We start from the raw sequence: 20707 nt of genomic DNA on the forward strand, positions 1-20707 counted from the left end.
GTCATTCCTGCTCGTAGATATATGTATGTTTGTCTCTTGGATGTTTAACGTTTTAGCGTTTATATTACGTGGAACTTGCAGCGAACGAAATCGATATAAAGTCAGGGAGGTATTAGATACTATCCTGATTTTGAATAAATTGTACGTCTTTAGTTTTACACTTTTTCTTATCTGAGGTTCAGGGCATTCGTTGTCAACAAAAATAATTTCATTGCTAGTCTATCATCAAATATTTTAAATTAACATTGAATAACCTATTGTTTTTAATTAATAACCTACTCATTAATTTCAACATGCACCATCTCATCATCTTCAGTAACTTAACTCATTACTTCCTCACTTTAAACGTCATAAATTTTATAACCATGTGAAAAATATTTTCAGTAGCCATAAGTCTTTAAGACAAGCGGTATCTTAATTATACTCTCAGTAATTACGCTGCGAATTATCAACAAACAGCGTCTGTAACAATTGACCCAGCGGTCGATGACCTCAATGTATGTATGTATGTGTGTAGGTACTATGCTTCATTCATCGGTTCGCTTTGACATGACCGACTTCACACTATGGAGTGTGGAGTCTACGTGGTGTGGCCTCGATGTAAGAGTAACTGTCTCTTGGACTACGCGTGTGGTATTGTTTAAATATAGACTTTATGCTAATGGTGATAATGAGCTTTTTGTTTTGCTTTATTCATCACTTAACTATAAAGAATTGCGATTCTAAATTGTAATTTTTTTGCTGCGAATTTACAAATACATTGTAACACTAAGGCTGGTTGGAGAGCTTGACCGACCATCAGTGCGTACGTCAGTCGCGCTTGTCATATGTATGGAAATTCATAAAACCGTTCATAGCTAGACCGACCATACGCACACGTTTTGTCATGCGCGTTAGTGTCATAGTCATACAATTGTTGACGCGTATCGTCAGGACCGACGCGGACGGTACGCACTACGCACTGACGGTCGGTCAAGCTCTGCAACCAGCCTAAGCTTCGAGCAGAACAAGAAAAAGAGGCAATACAATAGTATTATTTACATGAAATTGTAATTCCATGTATTAGATACAACTATTACCTATATGGTAATCGATAGCTTTAGAGATGTGCATGTACCTACTCAAAATCAAAAGTTAAGATGGCATTCAAATTAAAATAAGTTACCTACCTAATATAAAATGAATTTCTTAACAGACGTTAATTCGCAAAAAGATGATATAATGTGAATAACAGTATGAAACATCTGAGTTATGAGTCACAGTTAACAAACAGAAGTGTTTGCTGCAAATGTATTAAAAATAAAATTCCGATGATATCTTAACAGCTCTGCACAAGTATAGCCTTCATGAATAGGTTACAACTTACATTATCTTTTATGAAAAATATTTAAAAGTTAGTCTTAGTCAGGCTTTTCAAAGGAATATTGTTATTATTGACTATTGAGTAAACTTATATTACTACTTATATCATAGCTAATCAAACATTAAGTAGGTAGGTAGAGGCGGAAGAAAAAGATGTTGGAGTTGATGGAGTTGTAAAACACTGGATATATCGAATTACAAAGAAAATTGAGTCGTTTGAGCGAAAAATAACATAGGTACCATCAAAAGTTTTCAAACAGTCGTGTTTCATATTTACACGATACACTGCATTCACATCATATATTTTTTGTAACAGTGTAGAATGCATACACCATTATCGTAAACTAAGCATGACCCATGCTAGATGTGCGAAACGACTTGTCATCAGCTGGCAGCACATTTTAACTGTACATGTGATTATGTGGGGTCAACGTGGTGCAAAAAGTTCAATTACTGAACTCCGATCGAGATTCGAGATTGATGGTGGTTTGAATCGTCTATTGAGTATCTGTTAATTTGTTAACGGGTTTTAAATAGAAAAGAGCTGGGTAGCCGTAGTGTAAGCGACCACCAGCATCTATGAATATATTTGCTGGTCTTTCATGCTCTGCCTATTTCTAACTATAATAGATAAGGGAAAAAGATGGATTTATGAGGGAAAGAAATGAAAAGACTGGGAAGGGTTGAGAAAAAGGTACACGTAAGGATATATAGGATGTTTTTCACTTAACTATTGCGTATTTCTGGAATGTTTCATCGGGGTAATATGAGAATCTGTTGCAATCATTAGTTCATTTCCTAGTTGCAAGGAACGTTTTACTTTAAAAGCGAAATTTTATAATTTCTATGTGTTTATGTATATGCACATCTAAATGGCAAGCGTATCCAGATTAAAAATTTTATCCAATACCTATACTTTTTTGATGGATGTTTGTATGGTCATTTACTCTTGCGCAATTACCTTAAGTGCATTCGAGCAAAGCTGCGGGCGGAAAGTTTGTAGAACTTTAAACATGATATAGTTAAAAGATTACAATTACTTACGGTATTCCCACATGTATACCAACATTCATGTCAAACAAAAAATATAACTATTCTTCATTTTAGAACAAAACAGGATTACTCAACATGTCCAAAACCAATTAGTGAAACAGGGAGTGTACTTCGTTGTAATTTATAATTATGATGAGTCGTATACTTCATAGACCATAGTACTTTACTTGTGAAAGTAGTGTATTTGTATGAGACCTACGTCTTGCATAAGTGGTTCATTACATACTGCATGATGTATTAGAATTAAAACATTTGCAAAAAGACGATTTTAACTTGCTTACCTCTAATGAGATGCGTTCACTTCATGTTATCTTATGCCGACCATAGAAGAATCAAAATATAATAACAATGCATTGAGATTTTGTTTTTATTTTGATCATCAATCAATTGAAGAATCTTTCGTATCATCAAAATTTGTAAAGGTTCGGTACCCTTTGTATCTTGAAGCTTGACCATCAGTCGCATAAAAATACTTACGTCTCTTTAGCTATAATCTTTGTCGGAAAATTTAGTAATCTCTAATCCTCTCTGGCTATAAATCTGTTTAACAGTAAATTCACTCATGTTATAGTAACACTACGTAATTATTCGCTATACATTAATGTTTCTAAACAAATTGATTACTTCATCATACTATAGTTAGTATAGTCTAGACTCGCAAATGAGTCAATAGTAGGTACGCAATAGTAGTATTCAGCAAATATAAACACATATGATTCATAATGACGTAAGATTATAAGCCTTGAGTTTTGGATGTAGAGCGCTTTATTGGTGTATCAAAATAATCCGGTGCAATTCCTTTATATTTAGCATCGATTGAAATTTAATAGCATTAAATACTTCCGTTGCTTTTATTTAAAGTGCTTTATATTTGGATGTTTTGATAATCTTGTTTATATTTTGTAGACAGCTTCAGACGCCGTTTGCGTTCGTAAATTATGAAGCATCGTGCGAAAATAAAGATGCAATTATAGGCTGGAATAAGTAGCTATTTTCGCTAAATTTTATCTAGATCCTTAATTACGATCCATCCAGTTGTAATGTTATTGACAAACTATACCACTAGTTACTTGAAATGGCTATAAATTAATGTTTTCTTTGTAAAATTTATAATTTGCTGAAGAAAACATTATTTTGTTAATTTATTTCAAGTGAAATATCGAGATCCACATTTTTATGAAGATAAGAACCACGTGTCTCACGATTTAACAACATGACGTGTTACTCGTAGTGCAGCAAAATAAATTATAGAATATACGTAAAATTAAAGGAAATATGATCAAAAATGAATAGTTATCATCTATATTTATAGCCATAATAATTAATCGTATTCTTCCCGAGGTGCGTCTATATTTGGAGTGTGAACATAAACATTTTATGCAAACGCACGTTTAGGAAATTGGGTGGGCTCAAGAATACACCGTCACTTCCTGGGCTTTGGTATTTGCCCTACTTGCTGTAAGTCATCCGTCTTCATGGAACGGAGATTGGAGACCCCCTTAGAGTCCTCAGTACAGAATTGTTCTATAATAGGACAGGTATACTCACTTGATCCTTTTGTAACTTTAGCCAGTGTTTCTACGATGGAATGGTTTAAATGTAAAGACGATCGAGTTTTAAATGTAGGAAGGTAAATACTTTAGGTTAGTTTTCGTTTTTGTTTGTTAGAACTAGTGTTTTATTTCTCTGGACACAAAGAAAACCTCGAAGCAATGCCATATTGATAATCTCTTGCTAGAGTCAAATCTACCCAAAACTGACTGTCCCTTCTGCCCTTTACCCAAGAATAAATTCCACATTATTTTCACATATTTCTGTATCAAGGAGTAACGGCCGGCACGCGTTAGGTCAAGTGGGCAGACGACCGCGACGTGGGACGCACGGATGATTTCAATTAACGACACCTCCAAAACAAATATAATTTAATTAGTAGCATCAGCATTCACTGAATTATGTTAATTGTTGTTTACAGCTTCCCTGTCTGTAAAAATAGAGTTATTGCGACAGATTTCCGAGATTTACTTTAAATAGAACAAAGGTTCTTGACTCTGTTACATAATATTCGTTACTATAAAATTGTATTCTTGTTCCTACAATGAGCCTAGAGTTTTATGTGAATTGTTGTATTATGTATGTTTGTGTACGTCGAAAGCAGGTTGATTTTTAAAAGCGATTTGTCATTTGCATTTCACTGTAGAATAAAATATATATACACGGTCGAATTGAGAACTTTCTTTTTTTGAAGTCGGTTAAAAATAATTACAAAGGTGAACTAAAGTGTCGTACTTATATTAATAAGTGTAACCATGTTATTAGGGTGATAAATAGTTGGTTTTCCCATGTCACCAGCTGGAATTTAACATGCGGTATATCTACCAATTCCATTGTGAATGCATTGTCTACGGTAATTTCGTTGACGATTTACCTACTTTTTATGTTTTATAAGTAGCTGTGAGTTAAATAAATGAGAAATTTGTCGCAAGCACATAAAATGCAATTTTCTGTCTTGTCTCGAGGAAACGAGTACTTTTGATGGGAAACTCTAAAAATAATACCAATTTTCAATGTGAAGTCTAAAGATCACAGTCACAATAAGATTTTTTTTATAATAATAGTCGACATACGACGGCGGCTACTCGTCGTTCATTGCTTAGCAACTTTGGTTCGTAATCTCGGAAATGTACTGTACATATTATATAGTTTTGTTTGGTGAATCAAAAACCAGTTTCGGATCACGATTGGAATGCTCCTCTCAACAAATGCTATCTTTCTCAATCTGCACTGTTATTTTTCTTAATTATATAAGAGAAAAGTATCAACCTACACATAGCATAGGTAATGTCCCTAAATACGTCATAATCGTGATTATATGTTTTTTTATCAAGATGGTTTATCTTATTTAAGATGAGTTGAAAAATAAGGATAGATTAAACCTATATTTTGGAGAAATGTTCCTTTTTTCTGGTGAAACTTCTTCTTTAATTTGGGTAAAATTTGAAATTCCAAACTTCGATGATCAATTAGTAATTATGAACCTGGACATTTCAATACGTTTGTGAGGAAGGAAGTGTGATGCTTTAATTGAGAATTCAAATACTTTAACATTAGTTCAATAACAAACTATCAAATAAGTGACATCATTTTCTAATGAGCATTGTTTGCCAACCGCAAAGCGTCCATGCAAGCCAGTTTTGGTCAACGCATGACACGCTTTCTACCGCGGCTTCGTATGTGTAGCACGTACGGCACACTGGAGGTCAGAGACGAAGTGTAAACAGAGGTGGTGGTCCTTTGTTGATATTAATGAGTTATGTATGGGCAAGGAATTTGATAGGGTAGGTCTTGGTTAACCTATGTAGTGTCAGGAGGCAAAGGAAGAAAGCAAGAGAGTTTACAATTTAGCTTCAACTAGATAGATACTACAACTACTACTCCTTATCTTAACACTTCTACTTCTTCCACCATAACTACTACTACAATTACTACTTATACTGCTATGAATTAGTATAAAATTAAGAAAAATGTTGGGATATCGTTCGCTGCTATTGCTATTTTCTGATGTTCTAGTATCAAGTCTATTTATCGCGTGACACACTTCAACTATCGCTATTCAGAAATATACATTGAATAGTATCATCATGTAAATAAAATTTCCAACAATCGAAATAGTGCTGGTGAGTCAAGTACCAAGTACAGACAATCTTATCAATATTTATCGCAGATAGCCTCGCCTATGCAATAGTGGATCGAACACTTGTCGATAACAGCTGTTATAGTTCCTAATAATCACCTGTTGGAATCTTTATTGTCTTTATGTGTAGTAAAAAAGTCGTAAAATGCTCTTTAAATTCTGTAATTAGTATCCAATTCATGAGTAAGAGTAAGTTTAGGGTATAATAAATGAACTGCGGAATTTTGATAATATTTGTGTAATGTACCCACATTAGTTCGTAAATTTACTTTGGGGTGAAAATAAAGTGCCAAACATGCATGTTTAGAACATTTATTATCTATCACTAGATCATAGAAACACCCTTGGCTAGTAACCAGGCCACTGGGGTCAAAAGGATGAATTTTATCGATTGCCTCTTCAACTCACGTGACTGAAGGTGTTAAAACTATGGTTAAAACCTTTTCTATTGTATTGTGATGCATACGTTTTGATAAAAGGATTACGAAACATTTTATTCCATTTATAAATTGGCAAAGGACAGTAAGTATTTAAGTCATGGTCAAATGCTGAAATATTTTCTCTTATGTTTAGCTTATCCCAAACTGTGGATAATGTTGTACTTTTAACCACTGTTTATTGTCCCTAATAAATAAATATAAAAATAAAAAATTATCATTTGGAATCTTGCCCTATATATTCTATCCTTATTAGGGTATGCATTTAACATCAAATTCTACATCTGTTTGAACGATTATGTTTTCTTAAATAAAACTCCATCAATTTATATGATAATCCTCAAGTCTAGGAGAGCCGGCCATAATTGTGTGATGACGTACTCCGATGATTGCGGATTACTCATCATCTGTTTATACATTTTAATTTTACTATGAATCATCTTGAACAATGTCCTGCGAGTAGTTCTTATGTCACAAACAATGGACGAATGTGTAAATGGGATAGCGTGTTTATGTAATTGCTTCTGCAGGTTTTTCTGATAGTGAGGGTAATTTATAATAATTAATGTTTTGTTTATGTTGCCTGTTTTGTGATGGAATTCCTGGAATTCTCGAGAAAGTTAATAGATAGGACGTTTTTCTAAACAATCGACCTCGATTACCTACCTTTGGAAGTATTATTCCGCTATTAAAAAAATGAATTTATGTTTCGAGAACCAATCTTCGGTATTTAAGTATGAAGAATATTTGTAAGGCTAGTTTTAATGTAGTTTTAGGCATGAATTCATACATGGTATCATCATGTTTGTAATTTGTTAAAAAATATGAAATAAACAAAATTATAGTACATAATATGAAATATATACCTATACTTGTTCATACTTAATCCTGGACAATCGATTTTTATCATTTCAAATTTCAATATATTTTCTTCGATAAAGTTTTGGGAACTCCGGCTATCGCACGTGTTGTAATATTGATAATGGTGTATTATCTAAATTGCTGATAAGTGATAATAATGGAATTTATGTTTAAAATAAATATTAAAGTATCGGCATAAATCGTAGGTACGAGTGTAATTGGTTGAACTAATTTATTTCATTTATATTTATGAATTGTAACACGTCTTGTTTTTCAAGCTTACTTTCTACTAGCTGCTCTCCGCGGATTCACCTGCGTGGCTCCGCTCGTGTTGGACTTAGCGTGATGATATATAGCCTACCTTCCTCAATGAATGGGCTTCCGAAAGAATTTTTCAAATCGGACCAGTAGTTTCTGAGATTAGCGAGTTCAAACAAACTCTTCAGCTTTATAATATTAGTATAGAATATAGATAAATTGGCCTGAAACCCCTGGCGATCAGTCAAACAGTTTTTTCATGTAGAGAGCTAGATGTAGGTACGTCTTGTTATCAATATTAATTACGTCTCCTTGCTTTGAATCATCGTATTGTATAATAATTAAGCACGATCCGTATTAACAATGGTAACACATTAGTCATCACCAAAAATTAAGGGGAATCAAAACTGTCTCCCAAGTAAATTGATAATTAATGCTTTTTGGTCAGATTGTACGTAAGTTTGAAATGGTATTATGTCTTATATTTAGCAATGCTCAGCCTCCGCTGTCCGGTTGCTCTTGAACTACAATCCACAAACCGGTGCGCGGTGCGCGGTGACGTAAGCGGCGCGCGCGCAGCTTAGATAAGCGCACATATTATTATGTTTATGTTTTCATGTTCACGGCCGTAAGGCTTCGATTTATAGCTATAATAAATAGATAGCCAATGTTTTATTGGTGTGTTCATTATGTGTGTGTGTTGATGTAAATGATATTGCATTTAATTGGCGATGACGTCATTTTTTATTTTAATTTGATTGATGATGCAATTATTGTTATTGGATTGTTTTGATTAAATAATTTGATGACTGGCTAATATAGAACATGAAAACAAGGGCCATAATATTCTTCTCCTATATATTGTATCAATAGTATGATTTCAAACCATTTATAGTTAGTCATTTATTTTAATCACAATAATAAATTATGATAATTCTTCTATAGATGTATGATAACACTAATGACTAATTGTTTCATATCGAATATTGTGCCTGTCATTATATTATATCGATTATGAGAACATTAGCAATACGAGTTCCGACTGAAATGCCTGTGTTGTTTTGGAAATGACATGGAAATTAAGAAGTAACTCAATTGCTTTAGGATGTTAAGAGTATGCGGGTGTGCGAAATCAAGGCAGTTTCTTATATCCTTTTTGTCTTTTGAAAACAAGTTTCGAAAGTCAGAAATGCAGGAAATTCGACACATAAAGAGATTGTTAAGTTGATGTTTCCGATTCATAGTCCTAAGTTTGTATTCGAGAAAAAGTCGAGAAAGATCAAATGTTTTAATTATTGATTATTATTAAACTTCATTTATTCTATCTTCTAAAATGGTAATTCAACCAAGTATACATATATAATATGTATCATTATCCTTGTAAATAATTGTTCGATGCAATAGTCCATAATTGCTACAACTTTTTATGCCAAAAGCATGACAAGGTAACTCAATTAAATCAAGTTAAGCGCAATGATCTCATCATAAGAGATTCAGCTGGTTGATAAACGTTCGTACAAAGTAAATACAATGTATGATAATTTATTTAGACTATTTTCTTTAATTTAGAAGTTGAATGGACTTTATAATAGAAAATAATCTTCAATGAGATAATGGTAGAGTTTTTGAAGGATTAATCATTATGTATTAAAATTGTTCACGTCCACTTAAGGATAGAGTTAATTATTATGTAGTTACTAATATAATCCAAATGAAGCAAAATTAGGGTAAAGTTAAAATCACTCCAATTCACCAGAATCCCTTCAGTTACAGTTTGACCCTGATAACGGATACCTATAGAACAACGAGAAAACATAATATTTTTGTAAGCGATAAATCTCAGGATTACATGGAAGCTAAGATATGGGTCGAATAAGACAAAATAAATTGATCGGTATTTAGGTCGCCTGACGCGCTTCCAGTGAGATGACACTCAATGCCGAGTGTTTGAGTATTTATAACTCTGGAATTATCACGACTTAGTGTCTTTATCCAACTGCAGAAGGTGGAGTAATGTTGTAGCGAGTACATGTTGGTAGGAGATACTAAACTGTTAAGTTTTGAAAGTTTAGGATGACTGATGCTTAGGAGACGTAGAAGGGGCTTGTGTTGTGGTCGTTTTATTTTATTTTTATAACACCTAGTAAGATAACACTACTGAGATTGAGAGTAAAATATTATTATGGCACTCTTTAACCTCTGATTATTGTTTTCCGAAAAATATTTTTTTCCACACAATAGAAATGCAAATATTATGTAGGTAATTTTGAGTTGCTTTAGTTTATTAAAAAGATTCTATATGATAAAACATGGACTGAAATAAAAATGGAAAAGTTGGCGATGAGCGATGACATGCAACAGCCGAGCGGGGACAATGACCGGAACTTATGAATTTTGGCACGCAACAAGGCTAAAAAAATAATTCATAACGATGTAAGCCTTGTCTGTCGAAAAGCTGGACTTCTATAGTATGATAAATTGAGTCTTTGAATGGAAAAATAACTATTGTTCAATATTTCCTAAAACGTTAATTGAACTAAACACCTGGGGGTAACCACCCTCATGTCTTAACGGGATTTATTCCAGACAAAATACCAGAGTAAAAATATGACAGACTATATAGATCGTCTAGCGCTATCACTTTCCCCGTAACCCCCTGCAAATTCGAAACAATTTAACGTTATCGATTATGTATTTAAAAAAATAAACGAATTAAAATGCAAATGAATTCTCTTGAACTTTCGCTCATGTCGCTTTACCTTGTTACAGGTTTCAAAACAACAAAATCTACACGTACATCGGCGAGGTGCTGGTCTCCGTGAACCCGTACAAGAGCCTGGACATCTATGGCGCCCAGCACATGGCGCAGTATAGGGGCAGGGAGATGTTCGAAGTGCCCCCACACGTGTACGCCGTGGCTGATGCCTGCCAGAGGGTGTTGAGGCAGCAGGTAATTAATACTGCTACTGAAAGCGGCTGAATCGAAAATGTGTAATAGCAATTGGGTAGAGAAGTCTGTACTCTGTAGTGAACGCCTGCTGTGGCAATCTGACATAATTATAAATGCTCAATCGAATTCTCCGCTACCATAAAATAGAACGATAAATCAAATCCAAGCTCTTTCTTGTTCCCTTCATCACTAGGTACTATTTATACAAAAAAGTTAGTTCAAATAAAAACAATCTTGAGTCAGAAGGGTGATCACTACAAGGTGTAATATAAAGTCAGTAAATCTCTCTCTTTAAGACGACCTAGTGAATAAGGAGACGCTGTGTATATTAATAAAAATATGAAGTATTAAATGGAAAGATAAAGTGTGAAATAAGATTTTTTTTGCATTAGTATTCGATCAAAAGTAGATGATTCGACATTGCACGAGCGTGGAAATATTAAATTGAAATACAATTTATGTGCACGATCGACAATTCCATTGCGATAGTACAGTCACGAGCAATAATATATGCCTAGGGGGCGATGTGCAAAAATATCTGTCACTAGAACAAATTCAATAATATCTGTCTGCCCGTATACAGCAAAAATATCTGACATTAGTAGGCAGCATAATAAAGTGGCATCAAAATTATGTGACGAATATGTACAGCAAATAATTGTGATAACCTCTCACAGCATAAATATGTGACGTCGCCTAGGAGGCAATAATATCTGACACGATTATATTTTCAGTTGAATTTAAAATTTACAAAACAAATAAATATTATTTACGTTATTTATTGTATGCATACTACATTTATGTCTAGATATATCATAATATTATATCACGATTAAATTGAAATATTCACTAAGTGATATATTTTCTATGATCTATCCGCGGATAGCATGTCACATTTCGAATTTATTTTGTTTTGTTTGACGTTAGCGGCTTTTGACATAATAATTATATACCTATGTCGCAGTCATCTGGTAGAATTTGCTATTTGATTGAATGACTGGCGCGTTCATTTCATTCATGGCGACATTTATTTAATGACTAAAGGACAACTCGTCAATTTCTAAACGTCATTTAGCACAGTAGTCGTTGGTCTGGATATGGTGGTGTGGTTGAGTTCGATATAATTTTTAAATACACAGAAATAGGCGCCAGCGCTGCTCGCAACCGTCTTCTTGTGGATAGTGTAAATTCTCAGCAACTTTTGTTTTTCAATGAACGCAATAGTCATCTATCTATACATATAATAAATCTGTAGAAGGGTCAATTCTGTACATTGAAAATATTGAAAAAATAAATAGCAGGGGGTGTTACTGGATCGATACCAAACCCAAATATGTAATTAAAAAAATTTTTGTCTGTCTGTCTGTCTGTCTGTCTGTATGTTCAGGCATCACGTGAAAACTAACGGTTCGATTTCGATGAAACTTGGTATAATTATACCTTATTATCCTGGGCGTAAAATAGGATACTTTTTATCCTGGAAAAATACGCAGAAAAAATTAATCTTAATTTTTCAGTTTTATCCATAGACGTTGTTTTGTAGAACCGCCAACACACGTTGCGTATTATTATAGGCCTACCCGTATTTGGGTCCAATAGATATTTATAAGATGTCATTGTCAGAGTTACTCAAAATGGAGAAATAAACCATCCACGCGAAGACCGACATCCGCGCGGACGGAGTCGCGGGCGGAAGCTAGTTCAACAATATGCCGAGCCTTAATACATCCGAGCCTTACATCCGGATTATAACATAGCCCTTAGGCTATGTTATAATCCGCTAACTAGTTGGACGTTGAGTGACGGTTGCAAAATCAACGTTCGGCCTAGTCATTCAATTGAATATCGTCATTCAATGATCGCGTTAGACATATACCGGCGCTCTATGTTATAATATATCAAACATGTCATGGACGCCAGATATTATTGCCACCTAGTTGATGTCACATATTTATGCTCTTTGTATGGAATCAATGCAAAATACAGAAATATGAAATTGTGTCAGATATTATTGCTTTCTAGTTGATGTCAAATATTTATGCTTTTTGTGAGGAACCAATGCAAAATACAGAAATATGAAATTGCGTCAGATATTATTGCCTCCTAGTTGATGTCAGGTATTATTGCTTCCTAGTTGATGTCAAATATTTATGCTTTTTGTGAGGAATCAATGCAAAATACTTAAATATGAAATTTTGTCAGATATTAATTGCCTCCTAGTTGATGTCAGATATTATTGCGTCCTAGTTGATGTCACATATTTATGATTTTTGTGTGGAATCAATGCAAAATGCAAAAATATAAAATTGTGTCAGATATTATTGCCACCTGGACGATGTCACACATTTATGCTTTTTGTGAGGAATCGATGAAAAATGCAGAAATATAAAATTGTGTCAGATAATATTGATATTATTGCCACCTTTTTTTTTAATAGTGGGGAAATCTTCCAAAGATACCCACGGCCCCCGGGGAAGGAGCCGTGGGTTATGTCGGATTCTTACCGACTAAAACCCCACTGTGTTCCGTCGAGCCGCTTTAATGATGGGGCCGCGGGTATTTGTTAGAATTCTTCCGCGACCCCCTCGGCGGCAGCCCATCTCCAGGCCAGACGCAAGCCAAGAACAGGAAAGGAGGTTTGCCTGCTCTTCCCTCCCGTTGGCGGCATGAGCGGAACACGTCTCAAGTCGCCTCACCGCACCGGACGATGGATTACATTCCCCGTTCCACCGCCCGGCATATTATTGCCACCTAGTTGATGTCACATATTTATGGTTTATATGAGGAATCACATCGAAATATAGATATATAAAATTGTGTCAGATATTATTGCCTCCTAGGTGACGTCACATATTTATGCTGTGTGAGGTTATCACAATTATTTGCTGTACATTTTCGTCACATAATTTTGATGCCACTTTATTATGCTGCCTACTAATGTCAGATATTTTTGCTGTATACGGGCAGACAGATTTTATTGAACTCGTTCTTGTGACAGATATTTTTGCTAATCTGCAAATAGTAATATATTTATGCTTCTGACTGTAGATGGATAGTAGGTAGGTATCATGAAGCGTTACTTAGAACAAAAAAAAAAATCGATCTGATAATATGACAGATATCTGTTAATCCCCACTTGTTTAGTTAGATGGGTTATATCCGGAATCCTCGAAATAATTATCAGTAAATGTTTACAGCCTTTCCCGTTAATGTATGCAAAAAATTGCATCAAAATTTTTAGGTACCTACATTTCATTTGTAAAAAGTAGAACAAATTATACTAGAAATAGGGCTAATTTTACTGTTAGAAAGAGACAAATATATCATAATTAAAAAATTAGGATATATTTGTCTCATATATCATAATTAAAAAATGAAAAAATGCAGTGAACTCCAGTACTTGAACCCTAGAGAAAAGTAGTGAAAAGAGAAACCTTACGTTGGATAAAATGCATTGAAATGCAACTGTGAAATCCTTTTGAATGAAAATAATCACAGAAAAATATAGGTTAAAAACAGCGCAATGAACTCAAAGCTTAACACTTGAACCTTCACCAGGCTACAGTTATCCTACGAATCCTATTTTTATTCAATTGCGTTAAGTTTGAAAATGTTCACGTCTGTTTTACTCATGAAGTTGCTACTGAAAAGATACTTGTGAAATTAAGTCAAGATTTAGGAATAAATGATAAATTTGAAAAGCGACACTGGCAAAATAATTATACTTACTTTCATAGCTCTTAAAGTATATATCAATAAATAAATTGAACATACAGCCTACATTTATTGTTAGTAAAACCGCAGACTAAAGCGGGTTTATAATAAAAATGTTAAATAATTATACTCAAGTGCAGTGTTGTAACAATGGTGTAGCCATAATCGTTTAGTGACCATTGTGTGTTGTATTGTTGGCTTGTGTTCAACACCTCGCCGACTTTTGAGTTACAGCCGACCACCCGTAATGTGCCTTCTGAGAAGATTCTTTGTCTTTGCGAATTTTGTTTTATAATTTTAAAGAGTTTAACGACAATAATAAAGGGATATGTAGCGTCCGCGAAATTGGGCTTTTTAGGTGAGACATAACTTTATGTTGGCTTAACACCTATGTCATAGGTATAAAGTCAAGTCTTATAAAAATCGGTTCAGCTGTTTAAAATTTTTACTGCAACGAATAGAAGGGCACGGACACAAAAAAATAAAATAAAAAGCTTTTTTTGATTAAAACACATTTTTTTAAACTTGCATAACATACTTTATTTATAAGTGTAGTTAGGAACTAGGGATTTCCCATAAAAATGCATTTCCATCTGTGTTATTGCCACAATTGTCTGGTTTTTAAATAATGCTACAAAAATTACAACGCCATCAATTTGATAGAACTTAACAATTAATTAGGGTTTCGTTGACTTGGTGATAGCGGGTGTTTTGATAATTTATAATTAGTTGAACTGGTTATAAATGTAGTTTACTGACTGATTATTATAGTTGATGAAAAATTTAAATTACGATATGCATTATAATATTACTTAAGTGTATTTTGTATGACCTTAAATATGGGAGGATTAATGTATGTATGTATTTATAATTTATTATTAATTTCATTACCGATTATTTTCTTAGTTTTAAATGAATGGTATTAGAACAGATTAAAATTAGCAATGGTTAAACCAATTGATATTAAGACCTTGCTAATTCTATCCATCGCAATCCGGAATTGAGGATGGCTTAGCAAGAATTAGGTTACAGAAGCGGATTACTTACTAAAACCTCACAGAAGATCTGCGTCATATTATATTAAGTACTAGCTTTCCGCCTGCGGCTTCCCCCGCGTTTTCAAAGAAAAACCCGCATAGTTCCCGTTCCCGTGGGATTTCCGGGATAAAACCTAGCCTATGTTACTCGTGGATAATGTAGCTTTCGAATGGTGAAAGAATTTTTAAAATCGGTCCAGTAGTTTATGAGCCTATTCGTAACAATCAAACAAACAAACAAAGTTTTCCTCTTTATAATATTAGTGTAGATTTAGATTTTAGGGACTTTTTATTTCGCCTCCGTTTGTTTTTAAAGCGACGATGCATGAGCTTTGTATTCCTGAAATTAATTATTGGGAATGCATGTTTGTATGTATTAATATGAGTAGGATTATGTTATTCAATCACTTAAAGAACCATTCAAAGTCGAATTTTAGCAATGTTATATTCACAACGACATCTTTACCCAATGTAGGATTAAATTTCATAGCACGATGTAGTTACTTATAGCTATGAAAATTTCTACACATCTGTATTCTTAACCATATATGTATTTGTAATTGTATCCTTTTCAAAAATATATTATATATTTTACAACACTGTATTCTAATTACAGGGGAGGGACACATGCGTTCTCATATCAGGGGAATCAGGAGCTGGTAAAACGGAAGCCTCGAAGTTTATCATGAAGTACATCGCAGCGAACACCACACAAGTACACAGGGAATATATTGACAGGTAAACAGAGCCACGTGTAGTTTGAAGAAATTTAAGGAAAATGGCCAAGTGGTCTCGGTGTATTAAATATCATAAGAATGAAATCAGTTTATGATTAAGGAAGCTCAGCTAAAGTCAAAAGAATTGCACATATGAATGGTAAACTCGAAAGACGGAGCTAGGACAAAACTAACAAATATTCCAAAACCCAAATTGCGTAGTCTGAATAAATTGTGTTTTAAAAACGATCTAATATATCTTATTAGATCTTTTTAGATAATCACTCGAATAAATTGGATTAAATTTTAATTAGAATAAGCCGGTTAAGTAATTTGTTTACTTTCAGAGTGAAGAACGTATTAATCCAGTCAAACTCGATACTCGAGACATTCGGTAACGCGAAGACGAACAGAAACGACAATTCGTCAAGATTTGGCAAATATATGGATATAAACTTCGACTACAAGGGCGATCCAGTCGGTGGCCACATAAGTAATTATTTACTAGAGAAGAGCAGAGTCGTCAGCCTCCAGCCTGGGGAGAGAAACTTTCATGCATTTTATCAGGTTAGTCAATAGCAGTTTGTTAAGTTATTTATTTTACTTGAAAATACAGTTATAGGAGTTGAAAAAGTTATTATATCGTATCTAAATAGACTTATAGAATGTATTAGCTTGAGAGAATACAAAGGTCGACTGACTTACACATACGTAATACATCAATCAGCGAAACAAAATCTAAATGTAGATAAGTACCTAAAAGGAAATATCACACTAAATAAAAATAGACTTAACCAAATTTGAGAATAAGCCGATTGATTGGAATAAGGTTGATATAGTATCAGTTTTCTGAACTAAATTTCATGAAATCCAATAATGTTGCTAGCCAATTAGACAAGTTTTTATTACAGCAAGAATTTCTAGTATTCTCTTTTTTTAATCTCTAGCGGCTTACAATCAATTGGTGCAATAACATTGCATTGCTATGGCTGTAATTGTAGGAAATGCAAGGATTTTCCTAATCTGCTTACATTGAAATTGCACTCAATGACTTCCAGTCTTACGGGTTATACAAACTAATTGTTACAATCGTTGTTATGACGTAGATAGACTGTGCAACTCACAGGTGCAACTCATAGATCGTTCATTTCGTTAAATGTTAATACTATGTTTATATGAATGAATATTAATAACACAGTAAAAATTGGGAAATGAATCCGGCTCGAAGGACCATTTGATTATATTTAGTTATATTTTATGGTTTTGATCTCAAATAAATTCATAGTATCGTAGCATGAAATTAGAAAGCTAATAAGAAATTAATACAGTATATTAAGTGAAGTCATTTGCTATGAAAATTTGACACAGATTTATCGAATTTTTATTTATTTAGTTAAGTATGTGTCGTAATTATCATACTTCGGGTACAACCACGACATAAAGCAATAGAATGTATTATATTATGTGCAGTATAAGTCACACACATGTTTAAGTAATACATTACGTCGTTAGCCAAACTATTGTTGAAATCATAGATTATTAAACAGACGCATTGTGCAATATGTAAACAGTGGCAGTGACATCAGTGCTTGTAATTATGTCAAAGCCAAATCAATTACACACTTACACCGCTTGTAAACATTGCCTTTTTGTATTAGAAAACAAAATTGAAGTTATGAATAGTAATTTAATAATTTAAGTATGAAAAGGTTGACATAATGGCATGTGACAACCACAACCTTGCTCTAAGTAACCGTAAGAAGCAAAGCTCTTTTGCGGTTTTGCTATTCAGAATTGCTAATATGTGATTGACTAGAATATGAAACTATGCGTGTTAAATATGAATTAGGAATTATTATTTAAAACGTTTATAAAGATAGAGCTAGATAGAGGTTCCTTAAGTACTTCGAAGAATGATCCAGTCTTCTGTGTTTACCTGCAATTTTAGTGCAAAATCTTCCACTTAAATGAAGATAAAATAATTATACGATTGCATTTTAAATCCTGCAGTCTTCAACATAGAAATATAGTCTAGCTATCTGTAAGTTTATATAAATATTTAAATAAACTTCCAGTTGCTAAGCACAAATAACCAGCACACAAAGAAGTTCGGGCTCAATTCGAGTTCAGCGTACAAGATACTGGGCAGCGAGCGCACCACCGCACAGGACTCAAAGCTCTACTCCGTTACGAATAGCGCATTTAATGCCCTGGGCTTTCCACCCGCTGTTGTTGACGACATTTGGAGCATCGTTTCGGGTATTATTTTATTGGTAAGTTTTGATATATGCGATTTATTATAACCAAATTGTTTTTTATCATGCTGTGAAATTTCTTTTAGATATTTATCAATTTAACTGATAATATTTTTAAATGGAAATTTTATTTGTTGATTTGTCATAAGTTTTTGATAAAAAAAATCATCAGTAAATGTTTCAAACATCGAAAGGACGTGTCTTTTTCTGTTTTTAAATGCCATCATATGTTATAACAAATGGTATATAACAGAATTTATAAAATCCGATAGATGGCGCTATATTAAAATGTGACACATGTATGACAAGTATTACTTTTTGTGACCACTCGATCAAAGCTGCAGGCCATAGCTAGTTTATCTTATTAGTATTTCCCAATCCACAGGGCGAGTTAACCTTCAGCGAGTCACCAGACGGTCAGCTTCTATTGGGCGGGCCACTCGCAGCATGCGTACGCGCACTCGGAGTCAGCGAAACTGCGCTACGCACTGCGCTTGCGGCACGAGTGTTGGCGGCTGGTGGGGAGCTTGTTAGCAAGGACCATTCGCTTATTGACGCTAATTATACGAGATTGGCGTTGGCGAAGGCGGCCTATGATAGACTGTTCACCTGGATTGTGCAGCAGGTGGGTGGTGGTGAAAAGAAAAAGTGGAAAGAGGAATTCCAGAAGGAAATATTGATTAGGAATTTTAGTGTGAAGTTATATCAGAGGTAACAGCGCTTTAGCAGCTATTATATCATCAAGATAGCTTGTCAACATTTTTTTCTGAATTCAAATAGCCTTCACAAAATTGTGGTTATGGTGGACTTCTTTGAGATAATCGTAAAACAGGTGAATAAGGGGATAGGAATCTCGTAAACTTAAATACCTGCTATGAAAAATTCTAAATCTGAACTGAACTATATCTGTTTAAAAATCAATTGTCAGGTTTAGAACGAAAGCGAAATAAATTTCCCAAAAAATTAAAAAAAAAAAATTTCAGATAAACAAAAAAATCGAGCCGCCCGCGAACTCATGGGGCGGTTCGCTCATCGGCGTACTCGACATCTACGGCTTCGAGATATTCGACTGCAACAGTTTCGAGCAGTTCTGCATCAACTACTGTAATGAGAAGCTGCAGCAACTATTCATTGGTCAGTATTATATGGTAGGGATGTTCTTGAAATGTCAGTAAAAAGTAGGAGAATGGTATTTTATTGTTAAATTTAATGGGAGATGCCGGTAGAATTAAAAAGACTATTTTACAGATTTTAAACAAGGAACAAAAAGTGAAGGTAGTTCACAAAAAACAATTTTTCTATCACCGTCGCGTTTTTTAATTTCTAATAGAAGCTAATGCTTTCTTAAATATCCAGAAGAATCGAGAAAAATTTGTACAACTTTTATCCCAAAAAAGCACAAATTCTAAACTGGCCATATACTTAAAAGAGCATAATTTCTAAACTGCCCAGAATATTCTAAAATCTGTCGCTCCTCTAGAGCTCGTGCTAAAGCAGGAACAAGAGGAGTACGCTCGGGAGGGCATCCAATGGACTCCCATACAGTACTTCAACAATCGAGTTATCTGTGAGCTGGTGGAGGCCCCCCACACCGGTATTATTGCTATCATGGATGAGGCCTGCTTGAATCCTACTAAGGTTAGTTGGTTTTAGTTCTGAGGTATAGGTGTGTTTGAAAAGTATGAATTGATTAAAGGATTAGTGTCTTTTTGAGGTAGAAGAATAAAAAAAGAGAACCATGTAGATATCTACAATTTTATGTGCAAACAACAAAAATAAATAATATCAAAAAATGAATACATAAAGTTGCTTCAAATTATTTTTGAAGTGAAACTTCTTTAGGCGCGTTGAGAATAAAATTTCAAGGTCGCACCATGGCAATACCGTCACGCCATGGAGTAAGGTGACGTTTTTGGTATCTTGACTCTTGCTAAAGAAGTTTCACTTCTGACACGTGTGCTCAGCACACACGGTGGCATTAAGATCAAATTACTATATCATCCAGTAATAGACAACATACAACTGAACATAATAATGTGTGTGTATACAGATTACACACAAACCAATCATATGTTATGTGTTTAGATATCGGACCCGCAGCTGCTAGAAGCGCTGGACGCGCGGCTGCGTGGCCACAAACACTACATCTCGCGACAACTAGCGCCAGCTGATAAGCAGTTGAGGCACCAGAAGGACTTCCGTATCACGTGTGTATATTTTTTTCATTAAAAATCCCCACTTATCACAAAAACTTCAAGTAAAAGTCAAAATAATTAAGACCCGAGAAAAATATAAACGAAGAGAAAAAAAAGTTTTTTCAAAGTTTAAAGACAGAAAAGGCCGCAATGCTTATCACAAATAATAAATTTGATG

General features: G+C 34.1%; 1 protein-coding gene across 1 annotated transcript in view; it reads left to right on the forward strand.

The window, feature by feature from the left end:
* The window catches only part of LOC123696117 (unconventional myosin ID), a 35661-nt gene that overhangs the window by 8617 nt on the left and 6337 nt on the right, over window positions 1-20707 (forward strand). Inside the window, exons 2-9 of the mRNA XM_045642139.1 lie at window positions 10432-10612; window positions 15980-16101; window positions 16427-16646; window positions 18155-18352; window positions 18720-18959; window positions 19318-19468; window positions 19815-19972; window positions 20420-20541. Of these exons, the coding sequence (XP_045498095.1) occupies window positions 10432-10612; window positions 15980-16101; window positions 16427-16646; window positions 18155-18352; window positions 18720-18959; window positions 19318-19468; window positions 19815-19972; window positions 20420-20541 (1392 nt within the window). The remainder of the gene's footprint in view (window positions 1-10431; window positions 10613-15979; window positions 16102-16426; window positions 16647-18154; window positions 18353-18719; window positions 18960-19317; window positions 19469-19814; window positions 19973-20419; window positions 20542-20707) is intronic.

This window comes from Colias croceus, chromosome 12 (genome assembly GCF_905220415.1).
Source record: "Colias croceus chromosome 12, ilColCroc2.1".
NCBI lineage: Eukaryota > Metazoa > Arthropoda > Insecta > Lepidoptera > Pieridae > Colias > Colias croceus.